At 33.6% G+C, this 17,457-nt stretch overlaps 2 protein-coding genes and 3 long non-coding RNA genes across 5 annotated transcripts; 4 read left to right on the top strand and 1 right to left on the bottom strand.

Annotated features, from left to right (window-relative positions):
* Nucleotides 1-173: 173 nt before the first annotated feature.
* Nucleotides 174-706, bottom strand: AT1G05487. Its single transcript, NR_138907.1, has one exon. It is a non-coding gene; the product is annotated as an other RNA (long non-coding RNA).
* Nucleotides 321-786, top strand: AT1G05483. Its single transcript, NR_138906.1, has one exon. It is a non-coding gene; the product is annotated as an other RNA (long non-coding RNA).
* Nucleotides 787-8,354: 7,568 nt separating this feature from the next.
* On the top strand, nucleotides 8,355-8,573 carry AT1G05477. The gene has a single exon (NR_138905.1). It is a non-coding gene; the product is annotated as an other RNA (long non-coding RNA).
* A 1,986-nt stretch (nucleotides 8,574-10,559) lies between these two features.
* ARF19 (auxin response factor 19) lies at nucleotides 10,560-16,010 on the top strand. Its single transcript, NM_101780.4, has 12 exons — nucleotides 10,560-10,956; nucleotides 11,253-11,365; nucleotides 11,445-11,540; nucleotides 11,618-11,674; nucleotides 11,759-11,914; nucleotides 12,006-12,090; nucleotides 12,178-12,268; nucleotides 12,345-12,705; nucleotides 12,783-12,921; nucleotides 13,004-14,748; nucleotides 14,840-15,030; nucleotides 15,115-16,010. Exons 1-12 carry the CDS (start codon nucleotides 10,914-10,916, stop codon nucleotides 15,296-15,298), a joined length of 3,261 nt encoding a protein of 1,086 aa, NP_173356.1. The 5' UTR covers nucleotides 10,560-10,913; the 3' UTR covers nucleotides 15,299-16,010.
* AT1G19210 (Integrase-type DNA-binding superfamily protein) lies at nucleotides 16,005-16,899 on the top strand. Its single transcript, NM_101779.5, has one exon. The coding sequence runs from the start codon at nucleotides 16,163-16,165 to the stop codon at nucleotides 16,718-16,720; it is 558 nt and encodes a 185-aa protein (NP_173355.3). The 5' UTR covers nucleotides 16,005-16,162; the 3' UTR covers nucleotides 16,721-16,899.
* The last annotated feature ends 558 nt before the right edge of the window (nucleotides 16,900-17,457 follow it).

The following is a 17,457-nucleotide window of genomic DNA, read 5'->3' as shown; positions in this document are numbered from 1 at the left end:
ATGTGATTAATTCACAATATCTAATTAGTTCAAAGTTTAAGCCGCCAAAATTAATGTCACAAAGAAAACATTCATTAACTATTACTAGTACTAATAATCAATCAGTAATCAGTAATCATAAGGTAATTATTGAATACAAATTACAATCGGCATTAAAAAGACATATGTGGGTACCTTAATGAATATGCAAAGGCAAGGGGAAAGAATTGTTGTCTGAAACGCTGGCAGGAACTCAGGGGATTACGCCACGTAGATACTTAGATGACAGAATCAATTACTTATATTTGCTCTTTACTTAAATTAATATGAAATATTAAGGGAGGAGGAAGAGAGTGGGAGACAAGAATACGTAATTGTTTTATACGTTATATGAAATTTTTAAAAAATGATATGAGCTGGCTAAGAAGAAGAAGAAGAAGGTCAAAGAATTATGATGTAACGAAAGGAGATCGACCAGGGAGATATATATAAAGGGGCTTGAAGGAACAGAAACTTTAGGTTTGTGTTTGTTTGGAGACTATTAAATCTAAATTCTACGCTTTGTCGCAAAGCAGTACATAGATATTGTTGTACGTCCTAAGTTTTGAGTACCTCCTCTTCTAGAATCTGTCTCTTTTGTTTGCTTATTATTCTCATGTTCTTTTATGGGCTTGGATGGGCCCTTATTATAGTGTCATATTTAGAGATCCACCCAACCACTGGTCGTACTTCTGTCATTTAGCATTTTCGTCGGTTTCGAAGCTTTAATTAGTACTACTATGTAGTCAATTGCTTTTTGTTGAATGAATTTTATAAGCTATGATAATATGAGATGTTGTGGAGTGAAGAGTTTTAGGAATCTATTCAGGTAACGTGTTATTTGGTTAAATATTTATAATCAACAATATTTAGACCAAATTATATTATAAACCCTTTTAATTTAGAATGTTTTTACAAAATATCAGAATAATCCATGAGGCTATTAAGAAAGAGGAAAAGGTTCGCTGAGAACTCAAACTTTTTAAAATAAGTTTGAAAATGTCAACATATTTTGAACTCATAAAATTTTTAAAAACAAAATATTCAATAACTACACATAATTACAAAACGTATTTGTGTGATTTTTTTTTTTTTTTGACAAAACGTAGTTATATTATATGTGTGCAGTCCGGGTTTAAGATTGAATAATAACGGGTATAAGTCGTCTACTTAGTAGTTTGAGTATGTAAAATATCCCAAAGCATAGTCATAAAAATAAAAAGTTGGGTTTATCGAATAGGGTAAAAGTAGGTCATGCCCTGATAGGGAAATACACATGCATGGAGTCAGTGAAGCATTGAAATTAAATTGATTCAACAGTTAATATTGGAGGAGATTAATGAATATAATACGGTATAGAATTCGTAGCAGCAACGTGCATTCCACTCATATTAAAATGAAATCTATGGTTAGAGTAGCAGCCCACGCTTCTTTTGATTTGAAATGTAATTTCTTCCATTAATAATTAATTATGAATCTGTTTGGCTGACAAAATCAAAATTTGTAAAAACAATATATATTAGTATGACAAATGAAATTGATAGATGTGCTTGTTTCATTTATAAAACTTTTTAAAAATATTTCAAGTGCTTTTCTGGTAGTTGCAAACTCTATATCGTATCTGAATAGTTTATGTATGATTGTATGGGAATCTTATGAAAATAAATACAATTTAGAAAGAAGAATCTGAGAAAGAAAAAAATATCGAAAATAGTAGTCATAACTCATAAGGCGGGCCTGGTCATAATCGTCAGTTACCATCATAGGCCTGCAATTTAAATGCGCTCAAGACTCAAACGATGCTATTGGGCTTTAAATTATTATTGGGCTAGTTTGATCATTATAAAATATAAACTAAAAAACAGCTAGGTGTGTTTTTCATATTTTTTTCGTTTTTAAGTATAAGGCGTATTTTAAGAAAATTTTATTTTGGGTAATAACATAAGGAAAACAATTTAGGTAAAAGTGAATTTTTTTTTTTTAATACAATGAGGATTTTTAAAATTAAAAAGACAGAATTAGGTAAATAGTGACTTTTTGATTGAACATAAGTGGGAGAGGGAATAATAAAAAAGAGGTTTTAACTAAAATCTGTGCTTCCTGCACGCTAACAGATGGGGCCCTATTATCGTATTCAGTACTGGATGTTGACACGTGTTTATCTCTTTACTTATTTTGCCGTCCGATGAATCTATCATATTCTTCACGGCATCTTCATTTTTTTGAGAAAAATAAAAAATCGAACATAGTATCTTGAAGTGAAATTTTTTACTATTGCTTTGATAAAACAAATTACTCGATATCATTTTCTTCATATAAAAGTAACAAAGTTGATTTTCGTTTGTGGTTTAATCCTTGGCCTCTCCACCCGACTGTGGATAAATTCAATATCATTTTCATCACTAAATTGGAATATATATATGTACAGTATCATGGTTTAAATGTTTCGGCATTGAATTGTCTAACACTTGGCGTGAATATTGTTTATATGAATTATCCGTTATACAAGAAAAAAAATAGAAACGAGAATCCCACAAAATAGGAAAGACTAGATACCTGGTGATTGAGACCTTAGTGGTCCGTATTCATTCAACACCTATGATCTAATCCTTTTAGTTCTCTGCCGTCTGCGAAAGCTATATCAAGACTAGGCCTGGGCACGAAGCGAATATCCGGAAAAATTGTGATATTTATTATTCGATTTGTTTTAACCAAATACTTGATTTTATGATTTGTTTTGATTCAAAACTTTTCGGATATACGAAATTTCGATTATCCGGAATTTTTTGTGATATTTGCGGATATCCACTTTGATACGTATAAATATTAAAAAAAATATATAAACTATATAACCATATTAGATATTCAAAGTTTTTATTTAACATGCTTTAAAAATAAGTTCTAAATACCAAATATAGTCTTTGTTGTTATCACCGGTCAACAAAAATGTTATCAAACTAATTCCAAAAACTAAAACCCGATAGTTTTTGATGTCATTAATCAAAACATAACATAAAAAAAATGATCAAACAAACATCTTAACATAAAAACGTAAGATAGCAACAATACACAAACTATTTATGATATCTATATATAAATATAACTATATATTCTAATAAATATCAAAAGATATGGATCGAATCGGATATTCAATTTTTTTTAAAACAATATTTGCTATTTGATTCAGTTTTTACGAATATTACATTTTCCTATTTGCTTTGGTCCAAAATCTTACGGATATTCGGATTTTTCGAATCAAATCAAATCGAATAACGAATCGAAGCGGATCGAACAAATATTTTGCCCAGCCCTAATCAAGACCATTTAAATCAAGTGATCAACCTGATCGAATTATCCGAAATTCCGAATACAACTTTAGAAAAAGAGACCACTAATTTTGGAAATTCTTAAGATAAACCGAGAGTTCATATGAAACACTGGCTCCTTGGCATGGTTCGATCCCACGAATACAAGTTTGGAGTTTTTGTTTGGCTGTTATTATCAAATATTAAAGAATATTCAAATATTTGTTATTTTGCTTATAATGTAGAACCGAATGGATAAATTCAGTTATCATTTGCTAGCAGGCCGGTCCAATAATCTGATAATTACTTTTACTTTTACTTTTTGTCTGTATTTGATTTTGGATAATAATAAAATCGAACGTGTAGGTTTTGATAGAATTTCAGTTAAAATTAAAGATTATTTGTCACCCATAATTTTTTTTAATAGTTTAATTCAAGTTATGTTCGTCGATCACATGATTATACGTGCACATAGATTTAAAAAGTTTGAGATTAGAGCATAAGACAGACAAGAATACAAGAACAATAAATGTAGCATCTAATTTCTGTTCAAGAAGATAGATGAAGTTCTAAGCAAATGTTGTGGGGGGACCTTCGAAACGACGACACTTTGGTCGGTGAATCTCTCTATCTATCAACATAAAATTTAAGACCGAGGAACTGTCATATCCTTGTCTCACCCCTAAATTCCATACACTACTTATAAAATGTATTAAATTAAACTTGATCGGAAGCATCCTATAGTAAACTGGTATCTTCGATTCCTTTCATTTCAGGATTTGAATACATGTAACCATATTATACAAGATCAATCCCACAAACACAAGTTATAATAATAAACCGATAATTTGGATTTATGGGATATATTAGTACGTAAACTGTCTGTAAGAGAGATATATAAATTATGAAATGATGAGACATTAAAGATTAGTTGATAAGAATAATTAAAGGAGATTGATTAATGAATGATATGATACGATTTAGCGAGAGATTAGAGGAGAGTAATAATGGAAAAAACAATAAATAAATAAAAGGAGGGAAGCGGAAAGAGAGGCATGTCGAGTGATGGCATGTAAAAACCTAACATGGGATCATTCCAATTGCATTTCCAACGCCACCAGCTGTGGAATTTCATTACACCGAATCATTCTGTTTGCTCTTATGTCCTCTACCAAAAACCATATATTATACACACATGATCCAACATATACCTATATATGTATACAAACATCTATATATGTTTATACATATATTTGTGTCTCAATATATAGTTTTTCTTTTTGGTTAATTTTGTATTGTTTATCATTTCCTCGGTCGAACAATTCCCATGTTTTCTCTTTCTCAAATGTATTTTTTCCAAAAGTGGAAAGGTTTGGCCCATATGGTTTATAAAACATATATTTGGCGGATATATAAGACATACGTTTATCTTCTGCATGCTAGAGTTAGGCACAAATGACAAATTCGAATATAATACCACTGAAATAGCATCCATTTGGATGAATGAGCTAACCTATATGAATATTATGTTATTTTTTATTCTCTAGGTAACAATAAACGTTTTCTTAATTAAAAAAAAAACTTTGTATTTATGTTGAATTGGAATTTTTCGAAATTTTTTTTTTTTTTTTTTTTTTTTTGCTTGTTCTCTCAAGTTTGATGCCTAAATTTTGTCTATGGATATATAGGCAAACGCAAATCGCAAGAAAACTGTTCCCGCTTATACAACGAGAAATTAGTGTATGTGTTACATTTACATTCATATGATATGTCGTCATACTACTCGTACACAGAAAACAATATTTTGAACACACAGGAAAGATGACCACATTTTATTAAACAGTTATACACAACATTTTATTTTTAGAAAGATAAATTCAAAAGTAAATATGATAAAGAAAGCTTGATTTCTTTAGTTTGTGTAGTCATGTCTTATATATCGAAGTGTACTGCACCGAATCAAATGCCATGTGAACTATGGAGTGATCAAGAAATACACATATATTAAATTTGTAATTTCAATCGACAGGGTGTGATTCTACTCAACTATAACCATTAGAGTGTTTTTCTTCTATAAATTGTTGGGTTCTGCATGCAGTGCTAGTACATCCATAAAAAATTGCATGTATAATATTTTTTTGCTATATTGTGAGAAAAAATAAAATTGAATGTATCTTTTCAACTATTAGGGATGAAATTTTAACCCCCAATAAAAACTCATAGGGATGAAACTTCTCGAATATTTCTGTCATTGTTTTATTTGAATTGATTGTTGTGTCCATTATATCCCTTATATATATACATGGGTACAATGACAAGAGGGGAAATGAAAAGTAAGAAAAAGAATTGGAGAAAAGGGAAAAACGTGTAATGTTGATAGTAAGATTCTCTGTTGATTGATGACTGTGAACGAGGGAGAAGTAGTTGGGTCTTGTCGCATAATCTATGCTTTTGTTAACGTTGGTTTCCACATATTCGAACTTTTGATTGGTTGTATTGTCCTCAGTGTTGGTTGCTATAATTGTGAATACGTGTCATTCTTCTAAAGATTTCTTGAGATGAAAATAGTGCTAATCTCCAAATCTGGCTTCATAATATATATATTATAGTTGTCAAATGTAAGGGAAAGAGAAAGAAATGTTAAGAACTGAATTCTCAGTTTTTTAAGCTGAAACTCATTACTAAAATGATCCCAAAGCCTAGAGTATAAGTCTTCGTTTATGTATTAATTGTAGTTGTCATCAATTATAAGTGAAACAGAAAATCAAATGTTAGAATATCTGAATTTACTGTCAAACTTAACACTTTTCAATATATCATACCGTGTAATTTTTCGTGTTTTACATCATTTCTTTATATCTCTAAGGTGTGTATACTCATATTATTCTAAACTTTCGTACATAACATAATAAACATACACTAGAATACTAGATGATAATTACATGAAGTCGCGGAAAAAATATCAAAGCAAGCCATTAGTCTTTCACACTATATATTGGACATTAGTGTTTCAAATGAAAAGATATGTCGGTTATATATGATTCTGAGATTATTAACATGGTGGTAAGTGAATAAGAATTTCAACCCAAAAGCGTACGTAATTTAAAGATTCGCACGAGTTCTCTTTCTTACACCGATACATCACGGTGACATATAAAATTTGGAGTAGCCATAAAACACTAAAAAATTTACACACACAAAAGATAAGTTACAGCATGATAATGGTTCATGGACCATGGGGTTAGAATTAACGAAGAAATGAAAATAACTAATAATATAGTGTTTTTGGAATTCACAATAAGAGAGTAGTTTATAATACATATTGAATGTGTGTATATTTATATGCATCAATCAGTGACATACATGTGCAGCTGTCTCTAGGATATGTAGAAGCTGTCGAGGTTTGACCAATCTTTCTATAATTTTTATCCCTCATCATGTAATACTCATTACCAGCGGCCACATGTTTTTCCTTTAAAATAATTACAAACAATATTCGTAAATATTTACACAAAATAATTGTTCAAATATTCTAACAGCGATAGCCAACACCCATGCATACATATCTGGAAAATGACTATGAAATTATTTGAAGTATTTAAATATGTTTATTGCATAGCTTTTGTGGAGAAAAATAATTTCACTTGGCAACAGTTGAATAGGAAATGTGTATTGATGTTGATTTTATTGCCTACGTAATACACAGTGTTTTTGATATGATATGTCCCTCGCGTTTAATAATTGCATCCGTATATGAAATAAAGAATTATATTCACTAATACTATATAATTTCATTAATGAGGTTTACCATAACAAACTAAAAAAAATAACTGTAAATTTATGCATGTTATTTATCACAAAAAAAAAAAAAAAAACCACCTGAAAATAACGAATTTGATATACTTTTCTACCAAATGTAATATTTGTAACCTATGGGATAGTTTTTCTTTTTTCTTTTTAAAGCGTTGACAATATGATCAACCATGATTAAATCGCATTAAAAAATTTAAACCATAATAACTTCGATTCAATCTACAGTATTTGACCAACATGGTTAGTTAACTTATGTTATTTGATCATACAATACAAACGATCATTTTGAGTCTCTACAGTAGCTGCCAAAGTTAAGAATTTGGTTGTTCTCTTAATCTGATCATATTATGTTTTAAATATTTTTTAGTTACCAGCCATAAGTTATATAGATAAATAATATCGTAGTAAAGATTCTAACTAATTGGGAATTTCGTTAAATTACGAGTTACAACTTTATGAATCCTCATGTACATGTGTGCTCGCCTGCTCGGTCTTAGCAAAAATTAATATGCGAAGCCAATTAAATGTACTGATGAGTCTGTTTGGGCTAGATTCATCCGTATCTGGGTTAATTATTGGATTGAGCAAATAAACAAATGTAAAACCAAGTTGTAAACACAGTAAACGTTAACCAGTTTTTTTTCTTTTTTTTTTTTTTTTTTTTTTTTTTTGCTGACTAGATCATGAATTCGGTTGTAGTATGCAAAATAGAAATGAAAAATGTGAATAATCAAGGGTAAAGTGAAATTTCTCCCCACAAGTTGTGTAACAACAACTATATCGATTAACGAGTCAAAAATTAAATTACCACATGAAAAATGTCAAAGTTAATTAGGAACTTTTTTTTCATTGAACCAATTAATTTTTGATGAAATTTATGGTTTATTAATCTGACACAACACTGTATAAAAGATTTTTTTTGTTAAAAGTTAAGAAAGAAGAATGTTGAGAGAACCATCAATGTTAAACCAATAGATGATAGTCAAGATTCATAGTATAAAAATTTACCACATTGGTTGAGAGATCAATTCCTTTCACCATAATGTCAATCATAATTAGCCGCTAGAAACGTTTTCTATGTCAAAAATACACAGCTTTTTCATATTGATTTTGGTTCAGAATTTCATGGTTTTATACCTTGTTTGATAACGTCATTAGAACATATGTACTTTTGTACTACTGAAACATTAAACTAGTGTGCAAAACAAGATTTTAAGATAGTCTAAATTCCAGTTAACAGAAAAATAAAAAATATTGTTGGTTGGGAAATAGTAGAACAAACGAGAGAGAGAGTGTGTGTGGTTACGATGAGGAGAAGAGACATAGAGGCATACACTCACTTAAAAGCAAAACCATTTTGGCTAAACCGAAAGACTCGGTCGGAGTCTAGAGCCTGTCTCTCCCGACATCCTCTGCCACACCTCACGTGCATGCTGCACCCACACTCACGTGCACATACATTTTTCTTGTGTTTTAGTTATTTTAGTAAAAACGATATATTTATTGACTCTTTCTGTAATGGTGGTAGAAATTGAGGAATTCACAAAAGTCCCAAGTTTTTGTTATATATGGTGCATGCGTATGTATTTGAGGAAACTTTTGCAGGATGCGTGGATCAAATCCAATTATAATTTAATTTTATATAGATATAAAAGTCAATAGTGGGAGGTGAAAAAAATATCAACAATGATTGAGTGTTACTACTACTAGAATGGTTAATTCGTTTTGATGAGGAGTGATTTCTAAACACATCAATTGTTGTACGTACATATACTCTCCACGCGCAGCAAATATTGACCCAAAAAGGCATAAAAAACACTAAAGCATGCCAACTTTTTATTCTTGTTGAGATTTACTTTGTCGTCCCATATCTTTTCAAATTTTGATCCTCTATAATATATGTTTAAACCTAACTTATCAAACTTTACATTCCTTTTTCTTTTGCTCACTAGGTAAGGCTCTTGAGATCGCTTCACCTCATCTCTTGTTTAACATTTATAAACATGTAGCTGTCTGGTTAATCAATTTACATGTGGTAAATTATAAATTACTCTAGAAAGAGATGTATATTAAACTGCTAAGTTCATGGCTAATCTTCGGTATTTCTTGTTTAACCGCGATAAGTTGAACATATATTAATGAGCTCTTATGGTTTTTGTTTAATGTCCATTTGGAGGTGTGATCATCTCATATGTTCTCACCAAAAGATTACCACTTGAATTCTTTTACATGTGAAATGTTTTAATTTATTAACCCTCTTCTGTTTTGATCAAAACATAAACTATATATTTGAATCTTTTATATATAATTCATATTAATTAAATAACATCATGTTTTCAATGAATGTATTGACATGATATCAATGAAGAATATTTACTTTGGAAAGAGTCAGAGTTGTTCTCGAAAGATATTTAAATGTTCCAAATTATTTCCGTTTGTCTAAACATAGAAAATCCCTAATTACATATAAATCAACAAAAAGGTAATAATTAGGTCAAAACCTCCCCCACTAAATACATGTATACTGAGATTCAGAAATACAATACTATTATAGTATATGTTAATTGAAAGCAAAATTCATAAGAAAGATCGGCGTTGAAAGGAAAAAGGCTCTACAACTACATTTTATATGCATACGTAGAGAGCTGAAAGTAAGGAACAACTCTACTCCGGTCCAGATTAATTGTAAAGAACTTTATACATTAATTAAAACAAAAACGAACACTTTATACTATTGATTAAAAAAAGAAGAAGATGAATAAAATAATTGCCTGAAAAATTAATAATTACACATGAAGGCTTAGCTTTAATTGGAGTATAATGATGTCCGTAGCTCTGTAAACATGTGAAGTTCTCCTCCTTTTGCGGCTAGTGGGTGCTCCATTGCGTATCAAAAGGAATATTATTCTAATCATAATTAAGTCATTAAATTACTAGTAGTGTTTTTTTTTTTCTCGCATTATACGGACATGTCTCAATTTGGACCAATCCATATAAATGAATAAACTTATTAGCTACTACTATATTATAACAGAAAATATGTATATAAAAGAAAAAAAGTGGGACATCTTTTCTGGTAACCAAGAGTTTACAACTTTGGATTAGAAAATATTTAAGTCCCCATTTGGCTTGCAATTTTCGGTCCGCCGAACCTAATCCTTAGGTTTTTCTCAATATATCCGGGTTTATGGTATAACCTCATTCATAAGAAAATCCGTATTACTAAAGTAAAAAATTAAAAATATGGTTATAAAAACGAGGGAAAGTTAACAGATTTTAAAACCATGGACTGTTTTTCCAACAACAGTAAATTATAATCGGAAAAGATAAAAATAAAAAGAAATAAAAAAGGTGGGACCGACAAGAAGAAGACATCAAGTGGGGTGCCACGTCAGAAGGCATAAGAAAAGATTTCATCTTTCCGCATGTATCCGATCCCAATCGGCTTAAATCTCAATATCGATTATTGTTTTTATTTTTTTGAAAAAACACTTGAGAATCTGCAGAAACACGAGAAAAAAAAGAAAAGTTTCAAAGCTTTTTAAGAGCTTAAAAATTTGCTTTGAAGCTTCAAATATTCTTATGAACTAAAAAGAAGAAAAAAGCTTTTGTTTCTTTTTCCTTAGCAGCAGAATGATTTTTGTTTCCAAAATTATTACTATTTAGTTTCTCTCGTGCTCTTCTCTTGAGCAAATACAGATTCGTTAATTTTGCTGAAGAAGAAGAACTCTGTTTCTTCCCTGCACCAAACCAATTTTTTCGTTCTTTCTATAAACCATGAAAGCTCCATCAAATGGATTTCTTCCAAGTTCCAACGAAGGTACACAAGCTTTATATTTATCTTCTTCTTTTCCAGATTTTATACTATTCAATTTCTTCATCAAGGAGTTTCTGCATTTCATGTTTGTGATTTTCTCATTGAAAAAATGAATTTTGTTATTCAATTTCAACTTTGGAGTCAGCACAAAGTCACAAATCGAGTTCTTCTATCACTTTATTTAATAAAGTGGTTGAAACATAAATGCCGCTCATAAAATTTCCAGACTTTAAATGAAACTATGCAAAAATTCTATCACTTTTAACAGATTTGAATATGTGTGTGATGATGATGAACAGGAGAGAAGAAGCCAATCAATTCTCAACTATGGCACGCTTGTGCAGGGCCTTTAGTTTCATTACCTCCTGTGGGAAGTCTTGTGGTTTACTTCCCTCAAGGACACAGCGAGCAAGTAAGTTCATTGCGTTTCAAACTATTTTGAAACCTTTGGTAGCAATCTAAGTAATATGTTCAATGAAACCTTTTTTCAGGTTGCAGCATCGATGCAGAAGCAAACAGATTTTATACCAAATTACCCAAATCTTCCTTCTAAGCTGATTTGCTTGCTTCACAGTGTTACATTACATGTAAGTCTCTTCTGACTCCAACTTGTGAATCAACAAGAAGATGAACTAATCAGGACTTTTGTGAAATTCTGAATCAGGCTGATACCGAAACAGATGAAGTCTATGCACAAATGACTCTTCAACCTGTGAATAAGGTCTGAATTATATCATTCTTCTTGTGCTATCTTGGTTTAAAGTTGAGGACTTTAATGCTGATCTTTGCTCAAAATGTGTGACAGTATGATAGAGAAGCATTGCTAGCTTCTGATATGGGCTTGAAGCTAAACAGACAACCTACTGAGTTTTTTTGCAAGACTCTTACTGCAAGTGACACAAGCACTCATGGTGGATTCTCTGTACCGCGTCGTGCAGCTGAGAAAATATTCCCTCCTCTTGTATGTCTCTCTGATCAAAGCTACTCTCAGTTTCTTTTGCTTCAAACTTTTGAATCTGTTTTGCTAAAAGTTCTAAGGGTGCTTAAAATAGGATTTCTCGATGCAACCGCCTGCGCAAGAGATTGTAGCTAAAGATTTACATGATACTACATGGACTTTCAGACATATCTATCGAGGTTTGAATCATCTAAAGTTTGTTTTATTAGTCTAAAAGATTGAAAACTTCAACCTGATTTGTTTTCTTTGATGTAATCTGATCTCAGGCCAACCAAAAAGACACTTGCTTACCACAGGTTGGAGCGTTTTTGTTAGCACAAAGAGACTATTTGCGGGTGATTCAGTTTTGTTTGTAAGGTATGAGTCATACTTTGATCAAAACATTAAGCAGAATTGGACTTTCATCTTCTCATAAGGGTACTTGGGTTTGCAGAGATGAGAAATCACAGCTGATGTTGGGTATAAGACGTGCAAATAGACAAACTCCGACTCTTTCCTCATCGGTCATATCCAGCGACAGTATGCACATTGGGATACTTGCAGCTGCAGCTCATGCTAATGCCAATAGTAGCCCTTTTACCATCTTCTTCAATCCAAGGGCAAGTCCTTCAGAGTTTGTAGTTCCTTTAGCCAAATACAACAAAGCCTTATACGCTCAAGTATCTCTAGGAATGAGATTCCGGATGATGTTTGAGACTGAGGATTGTGGGGTTCGTAGATATATGGGTACAGTCACAGGTATTAGTGATCTTGACCCTGTAAGATGGAAAGGCTCACAATGGCGTAATCTTCAGGTAATGACATATCCGAGTTATGCTAAACTGTTTATGATGGTCATTTCTTCTGAATCTTTTGTTCATGGTTTAAACAGGTAGGATGGGATGAATCAACAGCTGGAGATAGGCCAAGCCGAGTATCCATATGGGAAATCGAACCCGTCATAACTCCTTTTTACATATGTCCTCCTCCATTTTTCAGACCTAAGTACCCGAGGCAACCCGGGATGCCAGGTGAGTTTACTGCTTTCGTTCATTTTTTTCCCATAGATCTTTGACTGAGTTTCCGGATACTAACCTTGGTGGTTTGTTGCAGATGATGAGTTAGACATGGAAAATGCTTTCAAAAGAGCAATGCCTTGGATGGGAGAAGACTTTGGGATGAAGGACGCACAGAGTTCGATGTTCCCTGGTTTAAGTCTAGTTCAATGGATGAGTATGCAGCAAAACAATCCATTGTCAGGTTCTGCTACTCCTCAGCTCCCGTCCGCGCTCTCATCTTTTAACCTACCAAACAATTTTGCTTCCAACGACCCTTCCAAGCTGTTGAACTTCCAATCCCCAAACCTCTCTTCCGCAAATTCCCAATTCAACAAACCGAACACGGTTAACCATATCAGCCAACAGATGCAAGCACAACCAGCCATGGTGAAATCTCAACAACAACAACAACAACAACAACAACAACACCAACACCAACAACAACAACTGCAACAACAACAACAACTACAGATGTCACAGCAACAGGTGCAGCAACAAGGGATTTATAACAATGGTACGATTGCTGTTGCTAACCAAGTCTCTTGTCAAAGTCCAAACCAACCTACTGGATTCTCTCAGTCTCAGCTTCAGCAGCAGTCAATGCTCCCTACTGGTGCTAAAATGACACACCAGAACATAAATTCTATGGGGAATAAAGGCTTGTCTCAAATGACATCGTTTGCGCAAGAAATGCAGTTTCAGCAGCAACTGGAAATGCATAACAGTAGCCAGTTATTAAGAAACCAGCAAGAACAGTCCTCTCTCCATTCATTACAACAAAATCTGTCCCAAAATCCTCAGCAACTCCAAATGCAACAACAATCATCAAAACCAAGTCCTTCACAACAGCTTCAGTTGCAGCTACTGCAGAAGCTACAGCAGCAGCAACAGCAGCAGTCGATTCCTCCAGTAAGCTCATCCTTACAGCCACAATTATCAGCGTTGCAGCAGACACAAAGCCATCAATTGCAACAACTTCTGTCGTCTCAAAATCAACAGCCCTTGGCACATGGTAATAACAGCTTCCCAGCTTCAACTTTCATGCAGCCTCCACAGATTCAGGTGAGTCCTCAGCAGCAAGGACAGATGAGTAACAAAAATCTTGTAGCCGCTGGAAGATCACATTCTGGCCACACAGATGGAGAAGCTCCTTCTTGTTCAACCTCACCTTCCGCCAATAACACGGGACATGATAATGTTTCACCGACAAATTTCCTGAGCAGAAATCAACAGCAAGGACAAGCTGCATCTGTATCTGCATCTGATTCAGTCTTTGAGCGCGCAAGCAATCCGGTCCAAGAGCTTTATACAAAAACTGAGAGCCGGATCAGTCAAGGCATGATGAATATGAAGAGTGCTGGTGAACATTTCAGATTTAAAAGCGCGGTAACAGATCAAATCGATGTATCCACAGCGGGAACGACGTACTGTCCTGATGTTGTTGGCCCTGTACAGCAGCAACAAACTTTCCCACTACCATCATTTGGTTTTGATGGAGACTGCCAATCTCATCATCCAAGAAACAACTTAGCTTTCCCTGGTAATCTCGAAGCCGTAACTTCTGATCCACTCTATTCTCAAAAGGACTTTCAAAACTTGGTTCCCAACTATGGCAACACACCAAGAGACATTGAGACGGAGCTGTCCAGTGCTGCAATCAGTTCTCAGTCATTTGGTATTCCCAGCATTCCCTTTAAGCCCGGATGTTCAAATGAGGTTGGCGGCATCAATGATTCAGGAATCATGAATGGTGGAGGACTGTGGCCCAATCAGACTCAACGAATGCGAACATATACAAAGGTTAGAGATCTTTCTCTCCCTTTCCATAGCTCTAATCTTTTGCTTCTTAATTTTCGAATGCTAAATGCCGAAAGTTGTTAAATCATTGAAGGTTCAAAAACGAGGGTCAGTAGGTAGATCAATAGATGTTACCCGTTATAGCGGCTATGATGAACTTAGGCATGACTTAGCGAGAATGTTTGGCATCGAAGGACAGCTCGAAGATCCGCTAACCTCTGATTGGAAACTCGTCTACACCGATCACGAAAACGATATTTTACTAGTTGGTGATGATCCTTGGGAGTACGTTCCAGACCTGAAAAATCTATCTGTAACAGTCAAGATTGAACAATTCTGATAATTCTTGTCTGTTTGTTTTTTCCACAGAGAGTTTGTGAACTGCGTGCAGAACATAAAGATACTATCATCAGTAGAAGTTCAGCAAATGAGCTTAGACGGAGATCTTGCAGCTATCCCAACCACAAACCAAGCCTGCAGCGAAACAGACAGCGGAAATGCTTGGAAAGTACACTATGAAGACACTTCTGCTGCAGCTTCTTTCAACAGATAGAAATAAAAAGATGCAAATATACCAAGTCAACTTACATTATCATTCGAGGCCATCGCAAAGTACATGTTTTTTTTTGTGTGTATGTACTGCAAACAACAAACTGAGAAGAAGAAGATACTGCACGGTATATAAACATTTTTATAGGACAGTGATTTGATTTTTCATTCTAACTTGATGTTGTTGTACTTTCTTGTTTCCATATTTGTATAACAAGTATAATGCTTGACAAGTCTATGAGGAGCATATCTTATACAGAGATACTAAGATGTAATGTTAATGTAACTAAACAATTACCTTCATTAATCATGAATCTTTGGTCGTTTCTTCTTCTTCTCTTCAGTGCCTCCTAAGAATCAGGGATCATTTCAGATTCTTTTATACCAGTATCCTCTAGACGCAGCGAAATATTCAACATTTCAACGTTTGAAAACGAAAAGAGAGGAGTTAAAGAAAGAATCACGTGAAAAACAAGGACAAGGACAAGAAAACCAAACAGTCTCTGAGATTTCCCGTGTGAGTTGTGACCCACACACATTAAGACTCAAGCTTCTAGTAACATCCGCCACGTGTCCATTCCCCTGACACTTTGCGGCGTTTTAAGTACAAACGCGCTCCCTTTGACCTTTGAAGCTGACCTTCTTTCTTCTTCACGCGCCATAAAAAGTCAAAAACTCACTCTTCACTCTTTTATTTCACTCGTATAAATAAATTTCTGAAGCGCCAAATACAATTATCTCAATTCAAATCAACACTAACACTGAAGAACAGAGCTCACTGAAAAAACTTAACAGAACAAAATTAAACCGGAAAACAGAGAAATCATACCGGGTTGGTTCAATCGCGTCTTTGTTTGGTTTAATCGTGATGGAAGGGTCGTCTTCTTCGATGCAGTCAAAGTACAAAGGAGTGAGGAAGAGGAAATGGGGAAAATGGGTTTCAGAGATCAGACTTCCCAACAGCAGAGAACGTATTTGGTTGGGCTCTTACGATACTCCTGAGAAGGCGGCGCGTGCTTTCGACGCGGCTCTTTATTGTCTCCGTGGCAACAACGCAAAGTTCAATTTCCCTGATAATCCTCCGGTGATCTCCGGCGGACGTAACTTGTCGCGATCTGAGATAAGAGAAGCTGCTGCGAGGTTCGCTAATTCGGCGGAGGATGATTCAAGTGGCGGAGCAGGATACGAGATACGGCAAGAATCTGCTTCAACATCGATGGACGTTGATTCGGAGTTTTTGAGTATGCTTCCGACGGTTGGTTCGGGTAACTTCGCTTCGGAGTTTGGGTTATTCCCTGGGTTTGATGATTTCTCCGATGAATACTCCGGTGATCGTTTCAGAGAGCAGCTTTCGCCTACACAAGATTATTATCAGCTTGGAGAAGAGACTTACGCCGATGGTTCCATGTTTCTTTGGAATTTTTGAATTCCATTATTCACAATCTGAAAATTTTGACTTGGGTTTTTTATTTTTTTTTGTAGTTCTTTACCCAATTTTTTTTTGATCATTGGGATAAAGAGTTATTCATTCACTATTTTTTTCCCACGTGTTAGATTTTTCAGATGGGAAAAGGCCAAACTTAATAAAACAATTATATTTGGATCTTCTGACGTCATTTGATCATATTATCATGATATCATCCACTCCAATCGCTTTCACTAGGCCCAATTACAAATCTTATTTTAACTGTACGATTAAGCCCAACAATAATACTTCAGGCCCATTAAAATCAATAAGGGTATTGTCTTATTAAATTTCAATTACAATTTTTACTTTAAGTTGTACGATTAAGCCTAATAATAATATTTCAGGCCCATTCAAACAAAGGCAATAAGGGTATTTGTCTTATTAATTTTTATATATTTATTTTCTGATATATTTGACAACGACCTTATTAATGTTTTAAGGGTTTTCAATATAATCATTTCAATGAATATCTTTTAAGAAAAAAAAATATACAATTCAGTAATCAATTAAGCCAGTGAAATTCAAGGATTAATTGGAATTAAAAAAATTGAAACAAATAGTTTAAAATTGTTATGAAATTATGCTACTATAATTTATCTAAACCAAAACGAATATTCTTAGCCACTAACTATTAACTTGACAAATCCTACAGTTAGTTATATTCAAAAAAAAAAAAAGAAGAAGAAGAATTAAGA

Source organism: Arabidopsis thaliana (assembly GCF_000001735.4).
Source record: "Arabidopsis thaliana chromosome 1 sequence".
NCBI lineage: Eukaryota > Viridiplantae > Streptophyta > Magnoliopsida > Brassicales > Brassicaceae > Arabidopsis > Arabidopsis thaliana.
The sequence above is the reverse complement of the archived record's forward strand: the minus strand, read 5'-3'. Positions and strand labels throughout refer to the sequence as shown.